This window comes from Muntiacus reevesi, chromosome 2 (assembly GCF_963930625.1).
Source record: "Muntiacus reevesi chromosome 2, mMunRee1.1, whole genome shotgun sequence".
Taxonomy (NCBI): Eukaryota; Metazoa; Chordata; class Mammalia; order Artiodactyla; family Cervidae; genus Muntiacus; species Muntiacus reevesi.
Genome location: NC_089250.1, coordinates 182,128,906 through 182,145,413, shown reverse-complemented (window position 1 = coordinate 182,145,413; position 16,508 = coordinate 182,128,906). Strand labels below are relative to the sequence as shown.

Genomic DNA, 16,508 nt, shown 5'->3' with positions numbered 1-16,508 from the left:
GAACAGACTCTGTGAAGGGCTCTATGAGGTAGGATGTTAAACTTACTTAAATTCACTGACCAGACCAGCATCTTCAAATGCTGTACATTACTATTTTACTAAGGTTGGTGAACTTTTGATAGTTCTTGGTATTTCTTTTTTTTTTTCTTTTTTTTTGAATTTCCAACTGAGTAAGAGACACGAAACATATTTTTTTCATCTGAAACCCTAGAAATGGAACATAAAAGTCCTCAAAACAAGGAGCTTCCCTCACATTTGTTTTTCCCAATTTTAAAAAAATTAATTTTTAATTGGAGGATAATTGCTTTGCAATGTTGCGTTGGCTTCTGCTTTCCCTATTTTTGACTTTGTTTCATGCCCACCGTTGAGAATGGAGGACGAATATATGTGCACTTTGATGATGGTATATGTTGCCCCCATGATGCATTCACTTCTCAAGCTTTTTGCCCTCCCTCTAATTCTGTCTTACCTTGGCCCTAACTGCAAGTCAGATTTAAACTGTTCTGTACTTTCCATATGGAGACTCTGCAGAACTCTGAAGTGTTTGAAGAATGCCTATTTATTTTCTTTATGTTTTCCCCCAAGTATGTTTGCAGTGGCTGAGCGGGTAAAGAATCTTCCCTGCAATGCAGGAGGCACAGGAGACACAGGTTTGATCCCTGGGTCAGGAAGATCCCCTGGAGGAGGAAATGACTACCCACTCCAGTATTCTTGCCTGAAAAATCTCATGGACAGAGGAGCCTGGTGGGCTACAATCCAAAGGGTCACAAAGAGCCAGACAAAACTGAACAACTGAACATACACATACCTCCTTGGAAAGTAACGTTCTCATAAATTAACCAGTTGGCATTCTCATTTATATATCAGCTTTAGGAGCTTGGTTATTGTGATTCTGCCTCCTGAGAAGTGCCTCTTATCTGAGTGTGCAGATCAATAGAAAGTCTGCAAGACTCTGGACTTTAATGAGCTGACCAAGATAATGCTGCTAAGTTGTGAGTCCTGGAGACATACTTCAGTATTACTGTGTAAGGAACTGAGAAAACAGGTCATGGCTCTGATCTGAAACTGGAAAAACAGATTCAGGCTGGGACAATATAATTAGATGTCTTTGGGAGGCATTATGGAAATGTGGAAAGAGGGAAAATTTGTCATTGTTCGTTCAGCATTGTCCAAGTGACAGGATGACCCCAAAGTGTCAAATGTGAAAATGGTTCACTTGATGTATTTAGCTCCTATGTGAAAAAGGAAGACTCATTAGCCTTGTTAATTAATTCAACTCACAAAAGTATTTATTAGAGCATCTACTATGTATGAAGCATGTGTTTAGGTGCTGTGGGAGAAACAAGACTCTAGAAAATAGCCCTAAAACCAACTGATCTCCTTTTCTCTGGTAATGTTTTGTCAAGCAACTTTCTCATATCAACCCAGCTTTCCTCCCTGGGGAAAGAACACATGGACTGCAGTGGCAGGGGTGGATTTCCTTGGCAATTCTAGTGATGTGAAGAATCACAAACTGGCATTCTAATTCCAGTACTTGCATTCTGGTGTGCAGGACTGATTACTGAATTCCAGAGACTTAAGGGGTGAAAGACTAGATCATGAGACAGAGGAGATGCTTTACAGATGGACAATCTTTCCTGGACTCTTAAACTTGCTTGAGGACTCTCAGAGCATTCCATAATCACTGACCACACTAGCATATCCAAATGCTGGTAGCAAACCTGATGGCTGGGACTTTGGTGAAGAAATGATTAATTTTTATTTATTTATTTTTGGCCACACAGGATGCAGGGTCTTAGTTCTCTGACCAGGGATTGAACCCCTGTCCCCCACAGTAGAAGTACATAGTCTTAACCACTGGACCCAGGGAAGTCCCAGTGAGAAAATGATTTAAATGAAACTATTTAATTGAAAGAAAAATGGTCTTGGGAATTCCCTGGTGGTCCAGTGGTTAGGACTCCATGCTTCCACTGCAGGGGGCATGGGTTCCATCGCTAGTAGGGGAACTAAATTTCCACAAGTCTTGGGGCCCAGCCGAAAAAAGAAAAATGGTCTTCCTTCAGGATTGGATGAGGCAAAAGGGAAAGTGGGATGTAGACATAAAGGAGAGGGTAAACAATGACAGAGGCATATGGGTGGGGAATGAGGGCAGACTGAAATATTAAGAAGAGAGAAAGAGGTGGAAAAAGATGAATGGATCAGGTGCGAAGATGAAGTTCTTGGGTTTTCAACTGGGGTTAATAAAACCTGGCTTGATTTTATGGAACTATATAAGATACTGCAAGTGGAGAGTTAGGAAAAGTACAGAATTCAGAAATGTACTAAATTCTCTAAAATACAATACTACACATGTAACTTTTATTACACATAATGAATATGTAAAAATAAGATGTGAACAGAAGTAACCATGAGCTAAGTCTGTACTAAGTCAACAATCTCTGAGCCTCAATGGCAGCCTCTGCTGTGTTATCTGTGGTCCACAGGAGGATATCTGGAAAATAAGTATAGAATCCAAGAAATAACACTAGCCGTGGGTCAACAGCTTAGTGCTGTGGAGAATAAGCTTGTACTGGGGTTAGTGCTCCTCATGTTCCCCTGGCCAGAGAGAGAAGGAGAAAAAGCATGTAGAGATGAAGAGGTGGTAAATGATGAGGGCATTTTCCCTCCTTTCAGCTGACTTCTCTTCCCTTCCCCAGCAGCCTCCTCAGCGCCCCCTTCACCTCCTTGTTCCTCAGAGTGTAAATGAGAGGGTTCACCATGGGTGTGACCACAGAGTAGAAGAGGGAGATGAATTTGCCCTGGTCCTGCTTGTTGGTCTTGGCTGGAAGCAGATACCCATAGATAGCTGAGCCATAGAAGAGGAGCACCACCACCAAATGGGAGAGGCATGTGTTAAAGGCCTTCCTCCGCCCCTCAGCTGAGCGGATCTTCAGCACCGCCTGAGCTATGCAGCAGTAGGAGATCAGGATGACGCTCAGTGGGACAGCAGTGAAGAACGTGCAGACGTTGTTGAGCACAGCCTCATTGAGACTCGTGTCAACACACGCCAGTTTGATCAGGGCAGGCACCTCACACAGGAAGCTGTCCACCCTCCGGTGCTCACACAAAGGGAGCTGCAGAGTGAACGTTGACTGGACCACAGAGTTGCCTAAGCCACCCAACCAGGCAATGGCAGCCAGCAGCCAGCAGCGCCGAGGATTCATTATGGTGGTGTAGTGCAGGGGTCGGCACACCGCGACGAAGCGGTCAAACGCCATCACCACCAACAGGATGCACTCCGTGGCCCCCAGCCAGAGGAAAACATAGAGCTGGGTCACACAGCCACCATAGCTGATGGTCTTGTCTGCTCCCCACAAGTTGATCAGCATTTGGGGGACTGAGCTAGTAGTAAAGGCAAGGTCCACGGAGGAGAGGTTGCTGAGGAAGAAGTACATGGGTGTGTGGAGCCGGGCATCCAGGCTGGAAAGCAGGATGATGGCCGAGTTCCCAAACAAGGTCAGCAAGTAGGAGAAGAGGATGCCTACAAAAAAGATCATCTCCAGCTGGGGGTAGTCAGACACACCCACCAGAATGAAGCCCTCCCAGGAGCTGCTGTTGGCCCTTTTCATCTCTGATTGCCTTCAGTCACTTGGGAAATCTGTCCAGGGAAAGCCAGGAGTAAAGCGAGTGAAGAGGAAGCTGCTGGATTAGGTGGATCTGCATCGGTGTGGTTCTGATGTCATTGAGCTTCATAGTTAAGTACCAGTTTAAACTTTATGACTGCAAGTGTTCATGTAATCCTCAAACACTGCCAGTCCCACAATGAATGGAAACTTTATTCCATGTGAATATCAAACATGAGTTATTACAGGAATGAAGGAAGTGCCTTATAAAGAACAAAAAGATTGGATCTTCAGTTCAACACAGTGATGACAACAGGATAGAAGGAGTTGACCATTGGAGCTAAATGTGGACATTCTCAAAATACAGATTTACCCAGCCAAAGTTTTGATGTACTCAGGGAAAGGTCACGCAGACTGGCTGTATTTGGAAAAGCTCCCCAGAAATTTCTAATAATTTTTTTCCTGTCTTTTCTATATCCAGCCTCCAAGTGAAAACTCCTGGTCTAGAAAGATGACATTTAAGGGAGAAGGTGATAAGTTTATAAAATCATACAAAGAATGGGCAGCATGAATATAAACTTACTCACCAAATACACAAGATACAAATATGTGAGTTTAAAAGAGGTAAATGTAGGACAAAACTTCACTTGAGCCCAAGCATGTGCAGGTAGAACAGGCTAAAGATAGAAACAAGGTTTACTCCAAAGGCAGTTAAATCAGTTATCAGGTGTCCATAATTAGTAAAGGATAATAGAAGATTTCGGAGGCGATTCCTAAAAGTTTGAGGTATATGACTGTTAGGGGAATCATACTGATTGAAACCGCCCACCCTAGCCAGACACCATAGTAACCATTTGCATGAGTTTTATGACAGGAAGTCCTGGTAAGGAACATGGAACTAGTAAGCTTCCACCAACCGGAAGAGTTCGGGAAAGGTCAAAAGGAGATACCACATGTCCAACCACCTCCCAGAATCCTCTCTGGCTCCATCTTGGCTGAACAAGGTGTGCACCACCAGGAAGGACTCTGAGTCAGAACGATTGGCTAAAGACAACTGGAAACTAATCCCATCACCATAAAACCCGAGACTGCAAGCCATGGGACAGAGCAGTTCTCCTGGGTTCCCTTACCTCTTGCTCTCTACCCGGGCGCCCTTTCCCAATAAAATCTCTTGCTTTGCCAGCACATGTGTCTTCTCGGACAATTCATTTCCGAGTGTTAGACAAGAGCCCAGTTTCGGGCCCTGGAAGGGGGTCCTCCTTCCTGCAACATGACCACTGTACACATCTTAAACCATGGAGTAGTTCTTAATATCTCAAAAATAAAAATTACCTCTTGTTAATAATGGGCCAGTTACCATCTCCTTTCATTGGGCAAGACCTAGGCTTTTCTGAAAGTCATGAACCACAGCCCTTCCCCCTTCTTTGACTAATAAATAAAAGGATCTGAGAAGAAAGCAAAAACAGTATTGGGTCAGCTGTCCTCATCCGCACACTGAAGACTGGCAGTAAGTGCTCTGCCTCTTCCTCTGGACCGTAACTTGTCCACGAACCTTGGCTGCCACACCCGAAGAGCAGCTTTATGGGAGATGTTCCTCAAGCAATGTGTGCAAGTGTGCTCATCTGGTCCTGGTGCTCCAGACACGGATCACTTGGCCAAAGACCTTGAGAACTATCCTTTCCATCAGTAAGTAGCAGAAACACTGGAGATCCTGATGCTAGATTCCACCCAGAAGTGAGGCAGGAAATCTCTTTTAATTGTCTGTTTCTTTAGATCAGCAACGTAGTCCTTCTACTGAGTCAGGGATGATATAGATTTCAGAACACTTTTCAACCCCCCTTCCTTTCTCTACCTAATGCCTTAAGAAGAGGTGACTGCCTATTCTATTCATTTAGGTCTTAAGGGAGCTGAGTTACCAATCTGTTAGCTCATATTTCTGTTCTTCCTAGCACCCATCTCCCTACTTCCTCCTAGAAGTTTCTGTCCCCTTGTGTCCCTTGAGGAGAAAGACACACAGACAGACATGGCCCGTCTTCTTTCATAAGTTGTCTGGTCTCTGGGTGGCTGATGCTTTGTGGCTGCTCAGTGATCCCAAAATTTATTTTGGTCCCCCCTCTGTGCATAACAAGGAATAAACCAGTCAGCACGGGAAAAGGAAAGGGCACGCCTGTAGTGGGAGGTTGCTGACCCCTGCCACTCAGCAAATGCAGGAGGGAACACCACATCAGCGGGATTCTTGGCCTGATCTGCACAAACTCCCCAAGCAAACATGACTGTAATAACTTCAAGTTTGAATTCAACTTGACGCCCTTCAGGATGTTTTCCTCCTTTAAAGGGTCTCTCAACTTGTAATTCAGAGTTCTTGTTCTCAATTACAATAGTTCTCTTGTAATCGGGAATGTTAAGTTGATCGGGCACTATTTGCATTTTAAGAGGAGCTTAGAGAGGACAACACTGAACTCAGAGCATGTGCTATTTATGGTATAATTTAGGAGCACCTAGATGGAATTTGTTTGGGTACAGAAGGATTTTAAGGAATCGCTCATGTGTGCACAGATGGTTCCCATCTTGGCCTGTCTGTAAATTTGTTCTGAACTTTCAAGATATTGAGAAAAGCAACCAAGACTTGCTTCTTAGTTAATCCGGGATGCTGTAGTTGACTACCTTCGCCCAGTTTTCTGCCCATTCTTCCTCTAAATCTCACCACAATTCTCAGTTGGCCACTTGCAGATTAGCCTCAACAAATATGGGATTTGGAGTTGGCCTTCTCCTATTACGGAAGTTGCTCCTGAGCTGCCGGCACTCCCCATATGTGGGTACAAGTTCTCAGAATTCAAGCCTTCCTTTAACATCAACTTCAGCAATAAACAGAAAGGGAATCATAAAAAATAAAAACAAATAAGGAAACCTAATCCTGAATTCCTTATCCTTGCAGAGAAGTTTTTATATATGATTTATTTTAAAATATTTATTTGGAGACAGTAGACAGTGATACTCCTGAGAGCTCAGTTTGTGCCTGTCTTGAATCTACGTTCTAAGTTCATCTTTTCATGGTGACCCGTCAAGACTGGAGATAAGGTTTTCAATGTAGGATAGCATTGTGGCAGTATGGCATGCAAGGGCCACGCAGCAGAATAAACTTTGTCTAGAAGGATGAAGTCTAAGGTGGATTTGAAGTGTTTGATGTGAACAGGAATTCCACCCCCCAAATCTGAGAATTCAAGAATTAGAAAAGAGGAGTTTGAATCCTAAAGTAGGTAAATATAGGATCAATAAAAGAGAAAATGGCATAGTTCATAGTAAAATGATGGAAACTATTACTCTTTAGAGGCATCACAGTATATATTAAAATTTAAGGAACATAAAGGGAGATGAAGGGAATCAATGATGTCAATGATGTCTAGAGGGGACTCTACATCTGATGTTTGCATCAGGGAATACAACCAAGCTCCCTTAAATCGATTTCTGATACTACTGTTGGAAAAAGAATACTGGATGGAGGGTGGCTCAGAGGGCAATTCTAATGAGCGTAGGATCTTAAAAAATTAAAAGAGGGTTAAATGGCAGTACATCAAATATGTATGAAAACTCCCCACCACAAACTCAGACTGGAAAAAGCTGGATAAGCATGGTGTTCCAGGAATAGCTCTCCAGGGTACGATCCTCTGCAAACTGAGGGCAGTTTGCAGCAGGTTTTCAAAAGGAAAACCAGAGAGAGCAGTGCTTGATGTGAGGGCCAGGAAGTAAGCTTTCTGCCCTGTCTTGCATAGGCAGTTCCTTATTGGAGGGTCTTACCTGATTTGCCTGACATTTTGAAAAGGAAGTGGATGGAGCACGTGCAGATTTTTAGGGAAGAGAAAGCAAGAGAAAATAGGTATTATGGAAAATGTCCAAGACATTAACTTGTTTAAGAAGAAGTGGTTAAAGAGAGGTGTTTTTTTTTTTTTTTTTCTCCCAGTTAATGTCTTTGCTATATGATGGGATTTCAAAGACACCTGCTTGTGCAGCAGGTGCTCTCCTTATCTATGAAAAGCAAAAACAGGCTTAAATTAAAAGCAAGAGAAATTGTGATTTGACATTCTGAGATTTTGGCATGAAAAAAATATTGGCAAATTCTTTGGCAAAAAAAAAAGGAATTAAAGATTTTGTTTAGAAATTTGTCTGAGTTTAGAGATTTGTCTGAGTTTAGAGATTTGTCTGACCAGGGGCACTGGGCTATTCCAAAGTCTGCCATGATCTTTTTCTGCTGGAGGATTCTGTTCCTAGGACACATATGTGCACACAAAAGTGTCTTTATTTGGGGGTGGTGTGATCAGGATAAGAATTTTCCAGTTTCTCCCCTAGACATCCTAGAAATGAATTTTATTCAATAAAAGTTCTTAATTTGTAGTTTTATAATTCCCGTGTGAGGTTTAAATATTTTCCTTTCCTCTTTTCTTAGCTGGTATGTGTCTGTGTGCCAGTCGTGTCTAACTTTTTTTGTGACCCCATGGACTGTAGCCCGCCAGGCTTCTCAGTCCATGGAATTTTCCAGGCAAGAACATTGAAGAGGGTCGCCATTTCCTACTCAAGGGGATCTTCCTGACCCAGGGATGGAACCCGAATCTCAGGTATTGAACCCACAATGTCTCCAGCATTGGCAGGCAGATTCTTTACCACTATGCCACCAAGGAAGCTCTCTTAGCTGATAAGGAAGGTCACAAATGTACTTGGGACCCCCATACCATGTCCTCCAAACTTTCTCCAGAAAGTAAGAATACAAAGTCAGCGCTTGTAAAAAGTCATTTCATCTGCTCCCTCTCCTCTCTCTGATTCTCCTGACTCTTCTTTCCTTTCCCATCTTCTTCTCCTCTTATACCCTGGATTCTCATTAGTAGAAATCTATGAATTTTCTACGGAAACATACCTTTGGCTTCAAGAGCCCATGTGACTCTGTCACACTGTCACTGGTGTTTGCTGGATCAAGCAGGGGGGAGAGTGTGAAATTAGGAAGGAGGCTGTGCTGCGTGGCTGCTCTCCTACCCTGGAGGAGAGGGCTTTTAACCATGGGGTTGGCCCTGGCCCTCTGAGGAGTGCTGGCTCTGACACCTGGAAGCCCAGTTCATTCTTGCTCATTCTGCAGAGCCCAAGGGGGGACCTCTGTCCCCCGCAGGCAATTAGCACAGAGCGCTTGCATGGCCAGGATGCAGGAACAAGGCAGTCCCTGAGGAACCGACTGGTTCTTTCACCTGAACTCCATCCCCAAACACAGATTACTAACTGAAAGAGCCGTGAGAATAACTGCATTCCTTAAATTATTACTAATTACATAATTTTATCCTTTTCCAGGTACTTTCACAAGATTTAGCTTAATTCTTACAATGCTTTCTGTGGCAGGTGGTCTTATCCTCACTTGGTAGACAAGTAAACCAAGCATAAAATGAGAATAAAATGACTCGTTTAGTGTTAAACAGTGTTTTCTCATTAGGAATAAACATGCCATTCTGTGCAGAAGCTAGTATTTTTTAAGTATGATTGATTTACAATATTATGTTAGTTTCAGGGGTACAACACGTTGTTGTTCCATCAATAAGTCATGTCCAACTCTTTGTGACCCCATGGACCATAGCAAGCCAGGCTCCTCTATCCTCCACTACCTCCCAGGGTTTGCTCACACTCATGTCCGTTGAGTCAGTAATGCTATCTAACCATCTTATCTCGTCCTCTGCCGCCTGCTTTTCCTCCTGCCCTCAATCATTCCCAGCATCAGAGTCCTTTCCAGTGAGTCAGCTCTTGGCATCAGGTGGACAAAGTACTGGAGCTGCAGCTTCAGCAACAATCCTCCCAGTGAACACTCAGAGTTAATTTCCTTTAGGATTGACTGGTTTGATCTCCTTGCAGTCCAAGGGACTCCCACAGCATAGTGACTCAATATTTTTTATAGATTACGCTCCATTTAAAGTTATTACAAAATAATGGCTGTATTTCCCTGTGCTGTACAACATATGCTTATTGTTTATTTTACACATAGCCATTTGTTATCTTTTAATTCGTTACCTCTATCTTGCAGCTCCCCCTTCCTTCTCCCACTGGTAACCCCTAGTTTCTTCTCTATGTCTATGAGTCTATTTCTGTTTTGATATATTCATTCATTTTATTTTTTAGATCCAACATCTAAGTGATAACAGAGTATTTGTCTTTTTCTGTCTGACATTTCACTAAACATAATACTCTTTAGATCATCCATGTTGTTGCAAATGGAAGAATTCCATTTTATTTTATGACTGAGTTACATAGGCATTATAAAAATATACCATACCTTCATCCATTCATCTGTTTATGGACAGTTAGCCTGTTTCTATAGAAACTTAGCTATTATAAAGAATGCTACTGTGAACATTGAAGTGAATACCTCTTTTCAAATTAATGCTTTCATTTTGTTTTGATGTGTACCTGGGAGCAGAATTGCTGATCATATGATAGTTCTATTTTTAGTTTTTTTGAGGAACCTCCATACTGTTTTCCATATTTGCTGCACCAATTTACATTTCTAACAACAGTGTACTAGGAGTCCCTTTTCTCCACACCCTCACCAACATTTGTTATTTGTAGACTTTTTTATGTTAATAATAGCCATTCTGACAGGTATGTGGTGATTACCTTGTGCCTTGGATTAGCATTTCTCTGATGATTAGCAATGTTGAGCATTTTTTCATGTTTGTTGGCTATGTGTATGTCTACTTTAAAAAATGTCTGTTTGGGGCTTCCCTGGTGTTCCAGTGGTTCAAAATTCACCTGCCAATCAGGGGACATGGATTTGATCCCTAGTCCAAGAAGATCCCACATGCTGTGGGGCAACTAAGCCCAGGTGCCAAAACTACTGAAGCCTGTGCTCTAGAGTCTGTGCTCTGCAACAGGAGAAGCCCATGCACCAACTAGAGAAAAACCACGTGCAACAAAAAAAACCCAGTGCAGCCAAAAATAACAAATACATTTTTAAAAATTAAAAAGAATATGTCAGTGATAAAAATAGTCATCCCTGAAAAAAAAAAAATGTCTATTCATGGATTCTAAAAAAAAAAAAAAAATGTCTATTCATGGATTCTGCCCTCCCAGTTTTAAATTGGGTTGTTTGTTTTTTTTAGTTGAGTAGTTTGAGCTGTTTATATATGATGGATATAAACCCCTTACCGGTCATGTAATTTGCAATTATTTTCCCCAGTAGATTGTCTTTTCATTTTGTCAATGGTTTCCTTTGCTGTACAAAAACGTCTAAGTTTAATTAGGTCCCATTTATTTATTTTTGCTTTTTTTTACCTTTGTTTTAGGAGACAAATCAAAAAAAATTTTGCTATGATTTATATAAAGAAGTACTCTGCTACACTCTTCTAGGAATTTTATGGCTTGAGGTTTTATGTCCTTAATCTCTTTTGAGTTCATTTTTGTATATAGTGTGAGAAAATGTTCTAACTTCATTTTTTATACATGCAGCTGCCCAGTTTTCCCAGCGCCACTTATTAAAGAAGCAGTCTTTTTCTCCATTGTATAGTCTTCCCTTCTTTGTCATATATTAATTGACCATAAGTGCATGGATTTCTTTCTGAGCTATATTGTTCCATTGATCTATGTGTCTGTTTTTGTGCCAGAACTATGTTGTTTTCATTACTGTAGCTTTTTAGTATAGTCTGAACTCAAGAAGTGTGATACCTCCAGCTTTGTTCTTTTATCTCAAGATTGCTTTAGTAATTCAGGGTCTTTGTGCTTCCATATAAATCTCAGGATTATTTGTTCCAGTTCTTTGAAAAATATCATGGGTATTTTGATAGGGATTGCATTAAATCTGCAGATTGCTTTGGGTAGTACAGACATTTTAACAATATTGTTTCTTCCAATCCATGAACACAAGATATCTTTCCATTTCTTTGTAGCATCTTCATTTTCCTTCATCTATATTTTATAGTTCTAAGAGTATACATCTTTCCAAGTAACCTCCTTGGTTAAGTTTATTACTAGATCTTTTATTCTTTTTGATGAGGAAGTTAGTATTTTTAACTCATCATCAGGAAGTTGCTGGCTTTGAGTGTTTATTTGTGGGGGAATAGAGTAAAAGGGATTGCCATTATCTCTGGACTTAAGAGGATCATAAGTCTTAGCCTTAGACATTCACCCCATTCTGTATGAAGAGGCAAAACCTACAAATGATGCTAAATAAACACTTAAAGACTAACTGGCAACCTGATTAGGCCATTAAATGTCACTGAAGATAAATTACCCCCAAAACTGCTGACTTAGAAAGCATGTCATTCAACTGAGGGTAGACAGTGTCCCAGGTGCTGCTGGGGTGTGGAGGCAAGCCAGATGGGCATGGTCCCTGCCCAGTGTGGCTCCGGGCCCTGTGGGCCTGTCTCCAGCACGACTGCAGTATCCACAGCACTGCAGGCTTGCTGTGTGCCAGATGCTCTGCTCAGTAGTCTACACTACCGTGATGACCACACTACTTCCTGTTTTACAAGGGAGGAACTAAGGCTCAGAAGTAGTAGATAATTGTCCAGAGCACATGGACTAGTTGGTACATGGCAGAGCCCCTTAAACTTTATCTCTATTTTGACTATGAAGTCCACACTCAAAAAACTGGAGAATCCAATGGCACCCCACTCTAGTACTCTTGCCTGGAAAATTCCATGGACAGAAGAGCCTGGTAGGCTGCAGTCCATGGGGTCGCTAAGAGTCAGACATGACTGAGCGACTTCACTTTCACTTTTCACTTTCATGCATTAGAGAAGGCAATGGCAACCCACTCCAGTGTTCATACCTGGAGAATCCCAGGGACTAGGGAACCTGGTGGGCTGCCATCTATGGTGTGGCACAGAGTCGGACACGACTGAAGTGACTTAGCAGCAGCAGCAGCAGCAAGAATAACTAGAGAATCTCAATGTCCTTCAGTGGGGAATTCAGTAAATTATCTACGTCTGTAGAATACTGTATAAAATATGATTACAGGTCTCTGTAAGACCTCTCTTTTGCTAATTCTTATTTTATTTTATTTACTTTTCCATTTTATCACCAATCCCACTCTCATTCCCCTTCACTGTCTCATAGGCACCTCCTCTGTCTCATGTGTTTGACAAGTAAGTGTTTTGGTAGGCATTGTTATCCTTGTAAAACATGCAATGTTGTTTTGTGTATGTGATGTTTTAAATTTGCTTGATGTTATTATGGTATACCTCCCATTCTGCTTCTTATCTTTTAACTCCTTTTCCCCACAATGTTATTACTTATGTTTCAAAAGATATATACGTGTTGTTATGTGGACATTTAGCTTAGTGAGTTTTCAAACAAAAATATTTATTTTTATTTATTTATTTGTTTGCCTGTGCCAGATCTTTGTTGCAGCATGAGGGCTCTAGTTCCCCTGACCAGGGATTAAACCTGGGCCTCCTGCATTGGGAGCATAGAGTCTCCAGCCACTGTACCACCAGGAAAGTCCTCAGTTTAGGGTTTTTAATGCTTAGTATGCCTTTATTTGTCCATTCCATTAGGGATGAACATATAGATTGCCTTAATCTTCTGCAACCACAGACAATGCTACAATGAATGTTCATACACAGGTCCCTTTATGGACATGAGCTTCTATCACAGAGGCTCCATATATCCACAAAAACTGCCAAACTCTTCCAAAGGATGTAACAGCATACAACTCCCAAAGCTATAAATTAAGGGTCCTGATTCCCACAACTCCATCCTAGCCAACACCTACTACAACCAAATCTTCTAATTTATGCTAATTTGATGGGTATAAAATGCTACCTCAGGTTAGTTTGCATTTCTCTGATTACTAGTGAGATTGACCATTTTTTAATAAACATTTTGGCAATTTTTATTTCTCCTTCTATAAACTGCCTTTTCACATCCTCTGCCCACTTTAAGTTTAGTTCTTATATGTTTTTCTGGTTTATTTGCAGTAGATCTTAGAATGGTCTAGATAAACTTTGCCAAGTAGATATATTGTAAATACTTCCCCCTGGGTTAGTCTATGCTGACCTCTGAGAGAAATCCTTAATTTTGATATAATCTGATTAATAAATCATATGACATCACATCACATCAGATAGCCCCAACAACATAGGTGCTTTCTGTATTCAGTTCAGTTTAGTCGTTCAGTCACGTCTGACTCTGCGACCCCATGGACTGCAGCATGCCAGGCTTCCCTGGCCATCACCAACTCCTGGAGCCTACTAAAACTCATGTTCATTGAGTCAGTAATGCCATTCAACCATCTCATCCTCTGTTTTCCCCTTCTCCTCCAGCCTTCAATCTTTCCCAGAATCAGGATCTTTTCAAATGAATCAGTTCTTCGCATCAGGTGGCCAAAGTATTGGCATTTCAGCTTCAACATCGGTCCTTCCAATGAATATTCAGGACTGATTTCCTTAGGATTGACCTGTTGGATCTCCTTGCAGTCCAGGGGGCTCTCAAGAGTCTTCTCCAACACCACAGTTCAAAAGCATCAATTCTTTGGTGCTCAGCTTTCTTTATAGTCCAATTCTCACATCCATGCATGACTACTGGAAAAACCATAGCTTTGGCTAAATGGCCTTTGTTGGTAATGTTTCTGCTTCTTAATATGCTTTCGAGGTTGGTCATAGCTTTTCTTCCAAGCAGCAAGCGTCTTTTAATTTCATGACTGCAATCATCATTTGCAGTGATTTTGGAGCCCCCCAAAATAAAGTCTCTCACTGTTTCCATTGTTTTCCCATCTATTTGCCATGAAGTGATGGGACCAGATGCCATGATCTTAGTTTTCTGATAGTTGAGTTTTAAGCCAGCTTTTTCACTCTCCTCTTTCACTTTCATCAAGAAGCTCTTTAGTTCCTCTTCGCTTTCTGCCATAAGAGTGGCGTCCAAAAAAAAAAAAAAAAAAAGAGTGATGTCCTCTGCATATCTGAGGTTATTGATATTTCTCCAGGCAACCTTGATTCCAGATTGTGCTTCATCCAGTCCAGCATTTCTCATGATGTACTCTGCATATGGGCTTCCCTGGTGGCTCAGAGGTTAAAGCGTCTGCCTGCAATTCAGGAGACCTGGGTTCGATTCCTGGGTCCCGAAGATCCCCTGGAGAAGGAAATGGCAACCCACTCCAGTATTCTTGCCTGGAGAATTCCATGGACGGAGGAGCCTGATGGGCTACAGTCCACGGGGTTGCATAGAGTCAGACTCACGAGTGAGCAACTTCACTTTCACTTTCACTCTGCATATAAGTTAAATAAGCAGGGTGACAACATACAGCTTTGATGTACTCCTTTCCCAATTTGGAACCAGTCTGTTGTTTCATGTCTGGTACTGACTGTTGCTTCTTGACCTGCATAGAGATTTCCCAGGAGGCAGAATTTTCCAGTTGTTGTGATCCACACAGTCAAAGGCTTTGGCACAGCCAATAAAGTAGAAGTAGATGTTTTTCTGGAACTCTCTTGCTGTTTTGATGATCCAACGGCTATTGGCAGTTTGATCTCTGGTTCCTCTGCCTTTCTAAAACCAGCTTGAACATCTGGAAGTTCACGTACTGTTGAAACCTGACTTAGAGAATGTTGAGCATTACTTTGATAGCATGTGAGATGAGTGCAATTGTACGGTAGTCTGAACATTCTTTGGCATTGCCATTCTTTGGGATTGGAATGAAAACTGACCTTTTCCAGTCCTGTGGCCACTGCTGAGTTTTCCAGATTTGCTGGCATACTGAGTGTAACACTTTCACAGCATCATCTTTTGGGATTTGAAATAGCTCAGCTGGAATTCCATCACCGCCACTAGTTTTGTTTGCAGTGATGCATCCTAAGGCCCACTTGACTTCACATTCCAGGATGTCTGGCTCTAGGTGAGTGATCACACCATTGTGGTTATCTGGGTCATGAAGATCTTTTCTGTATAGTTCTTTTGTGTATTCTTGCCACCTCTTCTTAATATATTCTGTTTCTGTTAGGTCCATACCATTTCTGTCCTTTATTGTGCTCATCTTTGCATGAAATGTTCCCTTGGTATCTCCAATTTTCTTGAAGAGATCTCTAGTCTTTCCCATTCTATTTATTTCCTCTATTTCTTTGCATTGATCGCTGAGGAAGGCTTTCTTATCTCTCCTTGTGATTCTTTGGAACTTTGCATTCAAATGGGTATATCTTTCCTTTTCTCCTTTGCCTTTAGCTTCTCGTCTTTTCTCAGCTATTTGTAAGGCCTCCTCCGACAGCCATTTTGATTTTTTGCATTTCTTTTTCTTGGGGATAGTCTTTATCACTGCCTCCTGTACAATGCCACAAATCTCAGTCCATAGTTCTTCAGACATTCTGTCTATCAAATCTAATCCCTTGAATCTATTTCTCACCTCCACTGTATAATTGTAAGGGATTTGATTTAGACCTGAACGGTCTAGTGGTTTTCCCTACTTTCTTCAATTTAAATCTGAAATTAGCAATAAGAAGTTCATGATCTGAGCCACAGTCAGTTCCCAGTCTTGTTTTTGCTGACTGTATAGAGCTTCTCCATCTTTGGCTGCAAAGAATATAATCAATCTGATTTGAGTATTGACCATTTGGTGATGCGTAAAATCTTCTCTTGTGCTGTTGGAAGAGGGTGTTTGCTATGATCAGTGCATTCTCTTGGCAAAACTCTGTTAACCTTTGACCTGCTTCATTTTGTACTCCATGGTCAAATTTGCCAGTTACTCCAGGTAACTCTTGACTTCCTACTTTTACATTCTACTCCCCTATAATGAAGAGGATACCTTTTTTGGGGTGTTAGTTCTAGAAGGTCTTATAAGTCTTCATAGAACCATTCAACTTCAGTTTCTTTAGCATTACTGGTGAGGGCATAGACTTGGATTACTGTGATATTGAATGGTTTGCCTTGGAAACAAACAGAGATCATTCTGTCATTTTT

At 41.5% G+C, this 16,508-nt stretch overlaps 1 protein-coding gene across 1 annotated transcript; it reads right to left on the bottom strand.

Moving 5' to 3' along the window:
• Positions 1-2,669: 2,669 nt before the first annotated feature.
• Positions 2,670-3,608, bottom strand: OR2C1 (olfactory receptor family 2 subfamily C member 1). The gene has a single exon (XM_065924190.1). It carries the CDS (start codon positions 3,606-3,608, stop codon positions 2,670-2,672), a length of 939 nt encoding a protein of 312 aa, XP_065780262.1.
• Between the last annotated feature and the right edge of the window lie 12,900 nt (positions 3,609-16,508).